The sequence below is a fragment of the Diabrotica virgifera genome, chromosome 4 (assembly GCF_917563875.1).
Source record: "Diabrotica virgifera virgifera chromosome 4, PGI_DIABVI_V3a".
Taxonomy (NCBI): domain Eukaryota; kingdom Metazoa; phylum Arthropoda; class Insecta; order Coleoptera; family Chrysomelidae; genus Diabrotica; species Diabrotica virgifera.
Window position 1 is genome coordinate 16983113 of NC_065446.1, and position 12933 is coordinate 16996045.

Here is a 12933-nt window from a genome sequence, read left to right on the forward strand (position 1 = left end):
AGTTAATGGTTGACCCTTCCCAAATTCTACGCCACTGAGGGAATTACTGTTTTAGCGAAATTTTTCGATTCTCTAATACTTTCTATGTAAATAACATACTCTTTACTGGTAACGATTAAGTCATTAGTTTTCGAGATATTGGACGTTAAAAATCAAACGGCATAGTTATTTTGGTTCATTCATTTTAAATTTCCAATATTATTATATATCTCAAACTGATGACTTTATCGATACCAATAAAGTTATTTACATACAAAGTATTGGAGAATCGAAAAATTCCGCTAAAATAGTAATTCACTCAGTGGCGTAGAATTTGGGAAGGGTCAATCATTCACTATCCACTGTCGTACGCCTTTGGCACTAGCTAGAAACGTTTATTAGTCACAATTTAGTAGGGTGTATAATAGCTACACTTTCTGCCAAGTATGATAAGGATACGTCAAATAGTTTTAAAGTACTTGGTAAAAATAATTTTTAAATTTTTAAATAAAACACAATGTAACTCAGTAAGAAGCCACATTTTATTTAAGAGATTTTAGTTAAATGTTAATATTTTTAGGTCTAGAATCTACAACTCAGAGATTCGACATTCTTAATAAAATTTAACCCTAAAAGGGCCCGTAGTAATACAACTCCAAGAAAAAAAAGAAGAAAAAAAACGACAAAAAAATTTTAATAATTAGTAAAAAATTCCCAGAAACCCAATTATCGAAACGGCATTTCACAATACTTAATCCCCGCGACGTTATTAAAAAAACAAATTATAAACAAATTTGAATAATTTTCAAATGTCATTTTAGGGGTGAGTTTAATTGAAATTTGAATTCATCAATACATTTATCGAAAATATACATAAAAATAAAAATAATGAGATCTTAAGCAGGTGAATATTTCTTTGGCAACAACCGCGTTTTTGCAATTGAAAATATAGTAACATTTAATAAACAAATTCAATATCTCAAAAAATATTAAATATTTTTTGACCAATTTTTTTTTGCCTAATACTGGTAACATACCGCAACTTAGTCTATAAAAAATATATTTTATAGTGCTTATTTAAAACGCTAAAAATATTTTTTTGCAAATTTGTTTTTAAAGTTTTATATACAATTATATAAATAAATAGGGAGTCAAATTTAATTTAGTAAGTCTTATGTGAAAGATTTTCTTTTTATCTTTGCAGAAAAAAATCCCATAGACCTTCATCGATAAGTGGATTACCTCAGCAGTTAAAAAAGTATTTTTTTTGCAAAAATGACCCCTTTTTAATTATTTAAACAATGATCCCCTTGTATGATTTGGATACTTTCTTGAAAATATCTTTTGTACCCACCTAAACTTTGATATAAAATTTGTTTTAACCTGTACGAATTTACATTTTGACTTTTTTTTATTTTATTAGGCTATATAAAGTCACTGTACACTGAGGCGAAATGCAGCGTGACACAAAATGAAATCAACAGTGACGAATTTGACTTACTTACTGGAGTCCGAAAGGGATGCGTGATTTCTCTGTTTCTTTTTAAAATAGCTATAGACTATGTTCTCTCCAAACTAGACTCCGACACAATATGGATACAATGGACGTTTACCACTCGCCTAAGCGATCTAGAATACGCCGGTGATATATACCTATTAGGACAAAGGTTCCAAGATGTGGCTGAACAATTAGAAACACTTTCCACTAAATCCAATAAAATAGGTTTGAAAATCACGGAAGTCCTTTTACCAAGATTTCCACGTGTCAAGATTTCCTGACGTTCGAAACCTATAACCTGTTCCACAGTTAAAACTTTCCCTGTTCCAGTGTTCCCGTACATCAAAGTTTGTCCGACTAGATACCGTTAAGCTATTACCAAATTCTTAGCTTGCTATTAATAAACTTTTTTGTGGTACAAGGGATCCGGGCCTATAAATAAATTGAATTACTCATTTATACCGCTGTAATAAAGAATTCCAAGCAAATGTAACAAATGGTACAAATTCTTGTAATAATAAATATTTAAGAATTTCGTGAAAGAAAAATGAATAATTACAGATATACATGATACATTATTGACGTGAAAGTGTATGAAAAATGATATTTATATTTTGATTTGGTTGATCCTGAAAGATAGATTATATACAGAGAGAGTCTGTAAAGTGGAATAAATTCAATATCTCATATACTAATTGTTTTTTTGGAAAATGCTCAGACCCGTCGATTAGTATTTCAAATTGTCCTTTTTGACATTCAATAATAATGTATACAGGGATGTATCCCAATTTAGAGATATGACGTCATCGTCGATTTTCTTAAATGGCAACACTGTCATTTTGATAGCTAATTTGATAGGGTTTGTAAAGTTATACATAACTGCAAAATATCAAATTTTTATTCTCTACCATTTACAAGATAATAGAAAATAACAAAGTTATATCTGTAATTTGGAATATATTCAATAATTAAAATACTAACTGTTTTTTTGAAAAATTCTCAGACCCGTCGATTAGTATATCAAATTGTCCTTTTTGACATATAATAATAATGTATACAGGGTGTCCCAATTTAGAGATATGACGTCATCGTTGATTTTCTTAAATGGCAACACTGTCATTTTGATAGCTATTTTGATAGGGTGTGTAAAGTTATACACAACTGCAAAATTTCAAATTTGTATTCTCTACCATTTAGATGATAATAAAAAATAACAAAGTTATGAAAAAGAAGTAATCAACTAATAATTGAATTTAATTATTTCAATAAATTAAGCAAAAACTCATAATGTTGCCCTCAATTATTGTCAAATTGTCAATGGGCAACGTTATGAGCATTTTCTTAATTGAAATAAATAAATTCAATTATTATTTGATTACTTTTTGTTCTTCATAACTCTGTTATTTTTTATTATCTTGTAAATGGTAGGGAATAAAAATTTGAAATTTTTCAGATGTGTATAACTTTACACACGCTATCAAAATAGCTATCAAAATGATAGTGTTGCCATTTAAGAAAATCAACGATGACGTCATATCTCTAAATTGGGACACCCTGTATACATTATTATTATATGTCAAAAATGACAATTTGATATACTAATCGACGGGTCTGAGCATTTTTCAAAAAAACAGTTAGTATTTTAATTATTGAATATATTCCAAATTACAGATATAACTTTGTTATTTTCTCTTATCTTGTAAATGGTAGAGAATAAAAATTTGATATTTTGCAGTTATGTATAACTTTACAAACCCTATCAAATTAGCTATCAAAATGACAGTGTTGCCATTTAAGAAAATCGACGATTACGTCATATCTCTAAATTGGGACACCCTGTATACATTTTTATTGAATGTCAAAAAGGACAATTTGAAATACTAATCGACGGGTCTGAGCATTTTCCAAAAAAACAATTAGTATTTGAGATATTGAATTTATTCCACTTTACAGACTCTCTCTGTATATTCCGCTTCAGAGTTTATTTTTTGTTCTCAAAGCTTTTTAAAATTTAACTTAGAAATATATACGCCACTAAAAAACTACGCTACTTATCAAAGGAAATCCCGAAAATGTTTTTAAAGAAAATTGGTTTTCCTTTCAATTCCAATTTTGCCAAACTAATTTTTCAAAATCTATCATACAGCTACTTCGTACAAATATCTTTTTTTTTTCATTTATACCTAATTAATTATATACCTGGAAATAAACTATAGGTACCTTCAAACAAATCGTTTATTTTATAAAATGATGAATGATTTGCCAATGTGACTTCAGTATCAAAAGGTCAAAATAAAATAGGAAAAAAAAGAATTACCTTCTTAAAATTGGTATTTAATATAACCTAACCAATTGTAATACTTGCTCGTATGCTAAGTCCGCTTTTCACAGCATGAAAAATTCCTAATAAACTCTACCTTATCGTTGGATATCCGATACCGATTTGTAAAAACATGCATATATTCCCTATTACTATACAGCAGGGGTGGGCAAAAGCCGGCCCGCGGGCCGGATCCGGCCCTTTTGCTTACTTTATCCGGCCCATTGAGAAATCCTGCAAGCAATTTTTTTAAGAGCGCAGGCGCAATGTTTTTTATATGCATTCATATTATTTTTCGATTCTTGAGAAAACTAATAAGTATTTTTGAAAAATTTAAACGCAGAATGAAATCTTACATTATTACTGAGGGCCGAAAGCCCCTGAAAACTTCTATAATGTTTATCACAGAGGTGAAAAAAAAGAGAACTTAGGTTATCATTTCTAAGTATGTTCCCTTTCTACTTGCTGTCTTGCTCCTTTTAATGATGGTCAAAAGTTCTCCGTTCCTTTTCCATTCTGTGCAACAACATTTCGTTCGTAATATGATCGGTCCATGGTATTTTCACAATTCCCCTAAAAAGCCACATCTCAAAAGCTTGCAGCTTTTTCGTTAAGTCAGCATTAACAATCTGCCAATAAAGAAGAATAGAGTGGACATATCATTTTTAATATTATCCCTGTTATTTATAGCGTTCTCCGCCTTCCGGTTGCCAGTTTCCAGCTTCGTCCGTCATTGCATTCGTCAGGGTGAAGGATCCTTTCCGACATTGCCTTCTGAATATCGCCTAGCCAGGATTATTTTGGCGTTCATTTCTTCTTTCTTTTCCTTGGCGTCCATTTTAAAATTTGTTTTGGCAGCCTGTGGTCGTCCATTGACGTCGTACATGACCATATCAGATCAGTTGCTTCCTTTGAATTTCGTCTATGATGGTTGACTTGACATAACATTTTACCATCCGATGTCAGATTTGCAGATTGAATCTTTGGTTACTCAAAAATTTCCTCATCTTCAAAAAGGCTACTCTTGAGTACTCTATTCTTGGTCGAATTTCTGAAGTTCATTTTTTATCTGGATCCTTGTTATGGCTTAATATAATGGACCATATTAAAAATTTCGTAATTTTACTGGGAAGAAATTGTTCGCATGTGCACACCAGGAAGACAATTTATTATTATTAACAGTCAAATGTCTTTCTCCAAATGCTTTAAAATGATACCTATAGTATTTTTGTCAAAAAAATTTCTTGAGCAGAGAAAAACCTCCACCAAAAACATTAGCGTACATACTGGGTACAGTCCTCCGGCCCGGGAGACATTTTGAAAATTTCATTTTGGCCCGCGCTTAAAAGTATTTGCCCACCCCTGCTATACAGATTTGAATCTAATTGAATCCATAATCCATATACTAATTGAATCAAAATGGAGAAGCTGGCTACAAGATGTCAGGGCTTTAAGGGGTGCAGATGTGGATTCGGACCGAATGCTTATCAGGGCCAAATTAAGGAGGAAACTAGCCAGAGAAAATAATCGCAAGACTACCAGAAGTAAAAGATACAATGTAGAAACCCTAAATCAAGAATATACAAGGAAAATATTCACTCACAGACTTACAGTAAACCGAAATATACACCACTGTAATGGAGATTCTGTGGAAGAAATATAGAAAAACTTAAGGAGGTCATGATGAAGACAGCAGACGAAACAATTGGGCTGAAAAAAAGTGAAAATACAAAATGGATAACTAAAGATACGTTACAGCTTATAGAAAAAAAAAAGAAAATCAAGAAAGACATATTACAAAAGAAGGAGCAAGGGAAGAAGAGATCTTCGAAAGAAAATACAAATCAAAAAACACAGAAGTGAAAAAGGCATCTGGAAAAGATAAAAGGAATTACATAAACGAAATGCTAAAATCAGCAGAGAAAGCGGCACAAGATAATGATCTAGGAACACAATACACGATTATACGAAACCTAACAGGCAATCGAGTAAGAAATGTAAGAGAAATAAAAGATAAACAAGTTTGCTGACGACGTCTGCCTGTTAACGGAACGCAGAAATTACATGCAAACAAAAGTCGATAAGCTAACACGGTACTCTTACATAATTGGTCTCCGGATAAATGCAGAGAGGACAAAAATCTTAAAAAATGATAACCCACAAATTAATAAAATAAAAATAAAAATTGAAGAAGTAGAGAAAATCACTTATTTGGGATCCGTCATGGAAAGAAAAGGAGGATGCATGAAAGACATTCAAGCAAGAAAAACGAAGGCACAATTCACCTTCAATGCGTTAAATAAAATCTGCCAAACAAGTGAAATATCAAAGTCAACAAAAGTCAATGTATTCAATACTTGTGTAAAAAGCATATAACTCTACGGAGCGAAAACTTGGAAGCACGACGAAAGCACAACAAAGAAGTTACAGACTTTTGTAAACAGTTCCTTAAAGCCTGGGTTTCTTCGAAAGCGGTACCAAAAAACTGCGACCGTAACACTGCGATGAATGACGTCATAAAAAACTATACCACGCAAAATAATAGCAGTGGTTTCCAAGGATGCGTTGGAAGCCACCGCTTTCATGCGGCAATGAAATGTTTACACATTTCATTGCCGCAGTGAAGAACCTTGAACTTTTCATCGTAATCTGACGCCATTCATCGCAGTGTTACGGTCGTAGTTTGTCGGTGCCGCTTTCGAGGAAACCAAGGCTTAAGAAAGATCCTAAAAATTTACTGGCCTAATAAAATTACGAATGGAGAACTATGGAAACGAACGAAACAAACCAGTATAATAAAAACAATTAGACAAAAGAAATGGAAATTGATCGGCCATACGTTAAGGAAAGATCCTAGTAATATCACAAGACAAGCACTCGAATATCAACCTGAGGGGACAAGGAAGAGGGGAAGACCAGATAATACCTGGAAGAAAACAGTAACCAGAGAACACAACAGAATTGGCTTATGTTGGGGGGAAGTGAAAAACAAAGCAAGAAACAGAGGAGAATGGAAGGAACTGGTACGCAGATTAACCAGAGAATAAACACAAGAAGATGCGCTGAGTTGGCCACCAGCCATCTTACACCATCGGCCAAGAAACGCAGATGCGCCCAATAGATACTCCACTAGGAAAGATGGTCCAAGAGAGAGAGAAAGTGAGAGAGGGGGAGAGAGAGAGAGAGAGAGAGATACATATTTGAAACATGTACTCTCGGAATTACAAGTGTGAGGCGTATAGAAGCCTTTGAAATGTGGGTTGTTCGGAGGATGCTAAAGATCTGTTGGACAGAGCACCTGATCAATAACAAGGTGCTGAGAAGAATGGAGACTGAAAGAAAACTTCTAAATATTGTAAAAAATAAAATAACGAGATATCTAGGACATATTTTCAGAGGAGAAAAGTAAAACTTTCTACGACTCATAACAGAAGGGAAAGTGGAACACTTTTTTACAAAGTAATTTTGCATGTAATGAGATTGACGAAGTTAGTTTCATTGGTCCAGTATATTCTATGGATTGACTCTTCAGAACCGTTGCAGACAGAATAAAATATGCCATGATGATCGCCAATGTCCTTAAAGGATAAGGCATATGAAGTAGAACAAGAAAAGGTTATGAAATGGTAGGTGACTTAAATATTTATGTATTGTAGTTTTAAATAATATCTTCTAAAAATAAATTTTATAAAAAATTAATTTTTTATTAGAAAATAAAATCTATACTGTTAATTTTTCTTGAAGTATACTTATTATTTTTAGTCAAGTACTGTTCTACTTGTACCAAATGCTGAACATTAAACTATCAGACAGGAAAAGAAACGAATGGATCCGTAACAAAACAAAAGTGAAAGATGTCTCTACCCAAGCAGCAAAGCTTAAATGGAAGTTCGCCGAACGCACCCTACGGCGGAAGGGTGAAAGATGGACTAATACATTGGAGACCGTGGAACCACAAACGAAAAAGGGGAAGGCCACAGATGCGATGGTCAAATGACCTGAAGAAACACACTGGGTCAAAATGGATGCAAATTGCCCAAGATAGAGAGGCATGGAAGAAGGAAGAGGAGGCCTATATCCAAGGATGGATGTTTAGGGCTGATTAGATAGATAGATAAACTGTTCTTGACATCCTTCTTGAAAAGCATTATAAATGTATTTTAGTCAGTTTCCTGGTCTATTAATTATTAGAAATTTACCTGAATAAAAGACGAGCTGTGATGAAAATGCTAATAATAAACTTAAAACCAAATTTTTCCGCTGATTGAAAAAAAATTGTTTGTTTTTAAAATAAAATGTCTGGCTAATTGGCTTAGCCCAGGCCATCAAATTCACACAAAAAAATAAAACCAAATTTAGCCAATAAAATTCTTAAAACTAACTTCTAGTATCAAAACTTACCTTATTCTGGAATAATCTTCTAAACGTATCCCTCGTGTATCTCTCCTCTTTGAAGATAATCCCGTTGCACTTTTTTAGATGCGCCATTCTTAACCGTTCCCTTAAATTCTCCTCTTCCATGCTGGACATAGGTACTAAAGATTTCCGACGTTGAGCGAGACGCTCGTCAACAGACGCTTTGTCTACGACGCTACTGACCGACGGGACGCTCGATTTCGACACTACAAGTCCATTGTTTACCTTTTCAACGAAACATTCAATCTTACTTTGTTTTATGAGCTTGGCACCTTGTCCGGAATTTCTACGGTTTTCTTCCGTGTTGAATTTGGTGATATTTTCAAGAGAATCGACATCACTAAGTACTTTGTTTTCGGTGTCTATCGAATTATCACCATTTACGGTGATGGCGATGTTGTTCATTACGTTACTTTTTTCTTCGGATTCTTTACATTGTGACGGAATAACATCGGGTACTTGTGAAGAGTTTTCTGGTGTATCTGGCAATTTTTGAATAATATTTTCCAAAATAGGCGGAACCGCTGGGTCAATTAAGGGTTGAGATAACGACATATTTATTATTACAGTACGTACACTATCAGTTTATAGTCTTTCATTGAAGTTGTTTCAAAGTCTCACTATCACCAATGTATAATTTTTTATTTTCGGAAACTAATATCAGAAAAATGTCAAAAATCTTCAATGTAAAAGGAAACAGAAATTAAAATTATATAATAAATTTAAAATACTAATTTTATTAACATTTTTACCCAGGAAGTTCACCTAGGAAGAAAAGTGGGCTACGGTTAAATGGTTATCCTAACTCAAAAAAACTTATTACATACTCTAATTATAGATAATGTTTTCTATCAACTAGCATGGTAATTCATATGTTATAAAGATTTGTTATAAAGATTACAAAAAGCCTCCCAGTAAATGACCGTTTTAGCGTGTAATTTTCAGGGGCAACTCTGAATTCCATGAAAATTTGGATTTAGGTTCTCCTTACCCTCCACTTCAAAGTTGAACTTGTGCCGTTGGTTGCTTTTACTTGGGGAGGTGACAGTCACCCATTCTCGGAGGCGAAAAAAAAGTCAATACTTTTCGAGATATTTGCGATAGAAAATGTTTATTTTTCTACAAAAAAACTACGTTTTCAGATGGTTTTTCACAAATAACTCAAAAATTAAATATTTTATTAAAAAAATATGCTTATCAAAAGTGTAGCTTATAAAAAAACCGAAAAAAAATGGTGTATCAATAAAGTCTACAAACCTAGTAAAAGCAAAGTGGTAGCTCATGAAATATACGTTCTTATTTGTCTAATTAAAAATCAAAAATTTCAACGTGAAATGAAAACTTATTAGCATTTTTTTAGAGTTTATAATTATAAAAAGTTTTATTTTAATTTTTTACAAGAGTTTCTAGCATCAAAAATAAACGAGTTACACTGAAAAAATGTTTACTTATTTTTTTTGTAAAACAAAATTGTGAAAATCTCCCTCGATTTAGCACCCTAAATAAAATTAATCGTTACCGCTTTACCATTTACTTTAAATGTATGTGTATTGTTTATATGACATGTAAGATTTATTGGTTTGAAGTGCTTATTTTTGAAAAAAATTGGTTTTATAGTAAAAAAAAATGTTTTGTAAAAATTTTGTTAAAATTTAATTTTTTTTTAAATAACTTAAAAAGTATTAGTTATACGAAAAATCTCAAACAGTAAAAAATGTAGGTTTTGCTGTTATAAAGATGCTAGTTATGCTAGTTTCATTTCTGTAAGAAAAAATTGGTTAAGATATGGCTGTTCAAAGTTTGCATACACTCGTGAATAGTGACTCGTTCAAACAATTTCCACTATAACTCTTTCAAAAATAAGCACTTTAAACCGGTGAAACTGACAGATTATACAAAAAATAGTTGATTAAAGTAAATGGTTTGTAAAGCGGTAACGATAAATTTCATTTGGGGAGATTTTCATGATTTTTTTACCAAAGGAAAAAGGGGCCAACTTTATTTAGAGCTCAACTCGTTTATTTTTAATGCTAGAAACTTTTATTGGCAACTAAAATAAAGCTTTAAACACTTTAAAAAAGTTTAAATGAAGTTTTCGAGAAAGGTGCTTCATTTTTTGGTTATTTTACGATGAAATATTCGATTTGGAATTGGACGAATAAAAACGTATTTTTTATGAGCTACAAATTTGCTTTTGCTGAATCTATAGACTTTACGGATACACAACTCTTTTCGTTTTTTTCTAAGCTACATTTGAGCTACAATTTTGCTAAAAATATTTTTTTCGATAAAATATTTACTTTTTGAGTTATTTGCGGAAAATCGTCTAAAAACGTAGTTTTTTTGTAGAAAAATAAACATTTTCAATCGCAAATAAGTCGAAAAATATTGACTAACATAAAAAACTATATAGAATGAAAGTTGCTTATAATCAGTCAATTTATCTATTTCCGGCCTTATCTTGAACGTATGTTTTTCACCCCCGAGAAGGGGTGACTATCACCCCTAAGTAATAGCAACCAACGGTAGAAATTCAACTTTGAAGTGGAGGGAAAGTAGAACCAAAATCCAAATTTTCATACAATTCGGAGTTGCCCCTGAAAATTTCACGGTATCGCCGTATTTCCCGTTCATTTACTGGGCTAATTCATATGTTATATAGATTTCCAAAAATCGTTTGACAAAGTTCAACATGATAAACTCATACATGCATTGAAACACACACAGCTAGATCCCAAGGATATTAATTTAATCAAAAATCTATACTACAATCAAACATCGGTCGTACGGGTGGAAAATATTGAGATAAACCAAGTGGAATTTCAAAGAGGAGTCAGACAGGGATGCGTGCTGTCGCCACAATTATTTAGTTCCAATAACCCAACTAATAGTTCAGGAGGCACTATGGGAAAGAACTGAAGGTGTAAGGATTAAAGGGAGCATCATTAATAACATAAGATTTGGAGAAGATACTGCAATCATGGCAGAGAATATAGACGATTTACAAATTCTCCTAGAAATCAATAACAGAGAAAGCAAAAAGATGGAACTAACAATGAATATAAATAAAACCAAATACATGGTGATTTCAAAAAACCCTGTTGACAACATACATCTGACATTGGAGTGTAAACCGCTAGAGAGAGTCGATAAGTATAAATACCTCGGAGTGAATTATAAACTCACAATTAGATTAAGACGAGGAGAATAAGAGCAGAATAGAAATAGCTCGAAAAAATGTATAAATATACGTCAATGTTTACAAATAAGAAATTGAGTATGACCATTAGAGGTTAGTCGAATGTTATGTTTGGTCGCAACTACTATATGGGGTAGAAGCTTTGACACTTAAAGCCCATCCGTAAAAAAATTGGAGGCATTCGAAATATGGCTATATAGGCGTATTCTGAAAATTCCTTGGACTGTAAAGGTCTCAAACGAAGAAGTCTTAAGACGAATTGGATATGGCATAAAGCTTATAAGCACAATTAAAATAAGAAAATCATCGTATCTGGGTCATATACTTCGAAACGATAAATACTCTCTGCTACACGACATCGTACAAGGAAGAGTAGAGGAGAAAATGGCTTGGGAAGAAAGAAGAAATCTTGACTGAGGAATATCAGAGATTGAACTAACCTAACCTCATTGTTAAAAAGATATTTCATGTTGCAAAAGATAGAGAAGCGTTTAAAGAAGTGATCGCCAACCTTCGTTAACAGACGGCACAAGAAGAAGAAGAAGCATGGTAATGCATAGACATAGACGAGTTGGACTACATGGTAATCATGGTATTTTAAACACTATATGTAGAGCGGGCCAAATAAAACCAAAGTTCTACCACGCAGAAACGGGAGATGATGAATCCAGCTAATGACGGGTAGAAGAAGTCAAATATAGTTAAACATGACATATTATGGAGGTAAACCCCATAAGAATTGGGTAAATACTAGGTACGTTAGTTTTTCAAACTTAATTTTTATACAGTGCGCTGGAATAAGTGTTACCCACCCCTCCCCCCCTTAATAACTTATTTATTTCTAGAACATAAGCAAAACACTCAGACAGGTCGATTTTTAAAATAATCAAAGTATATTATAACATCAATGTTTCGAACTTTACGCGATCCCTCTTCAGGTGACAGGCAATACTTTGATTTTTTTTTAATGGGAAAGTACATCATGTGACACCTCATTTAAAAGCTTCTGAAATAGTGATTACAAAAATGTATAATACTTTAATCCTATTTGAGAGCGTAGGCGCAAAATTTCGGACGAATTATTTTTAAATGCTTTCATTTTTTTTGAATCCTGAGAAAACTAATAAGTATTTTTGAAAATTTTAAACCCAGAATGAAATATTACAGTATTATCGAGGGTCGAGAGTCCCTAAGAACTTCTATAATGTTTATTTTAATAAGTCACAGGGGAGAAAAAACTGTGAAAACACTCCAAGTGATTTTTAATTTCAAATATATAATTCAACAGAAACTTTTTGTTTAATCTAAAGGATTTTTAGCCCTCCGTAATAATGTAATATTTCATTCTGCGTTTAAATTTTTCAAAAATACCTAATAATTTTCTCAGAATACAAAAAAAATAAATGCGTTAAAAAAAATTCGACCGAAATTTTGCGCCTACGCTCTCAAATAGGAGTACAGTATTATACATTTCTGTAGTCAGCATTTCAAAAGCTGAGGTGTCACATGATGTACTTTCCC

At 32.5% G+C, this 12933-nt stretch overlaps 1 protein-coding gene across 2 annotated transcripts in view; it reads right to left on the reverse strand.

Moving 5' to 3' along the window:
- LOC114339608 (NADPH oxidase 5) overlaps positions 1-8892 on the reverse strand; it is a 443824-nt gene extending 434932 nt beyond the window's left edge. For both annotated transcript variants that reach the window (XM_050649031.1, XM_050649030.1), the window contains exon 1: positions 8199-8892. In XM_050649031.1, the coding sequence (XP_050504988.1) occupies positions 8199-8768 (570 nt within the window). In that variant the 5' untranslated portion in view covers positions 8769-8892. The remainder of the gene's footprint in view (positions 1-8198) is intronic.
- Between the last annotated feature and the right edge of the window lie 4041 nt (positions 8893-12933).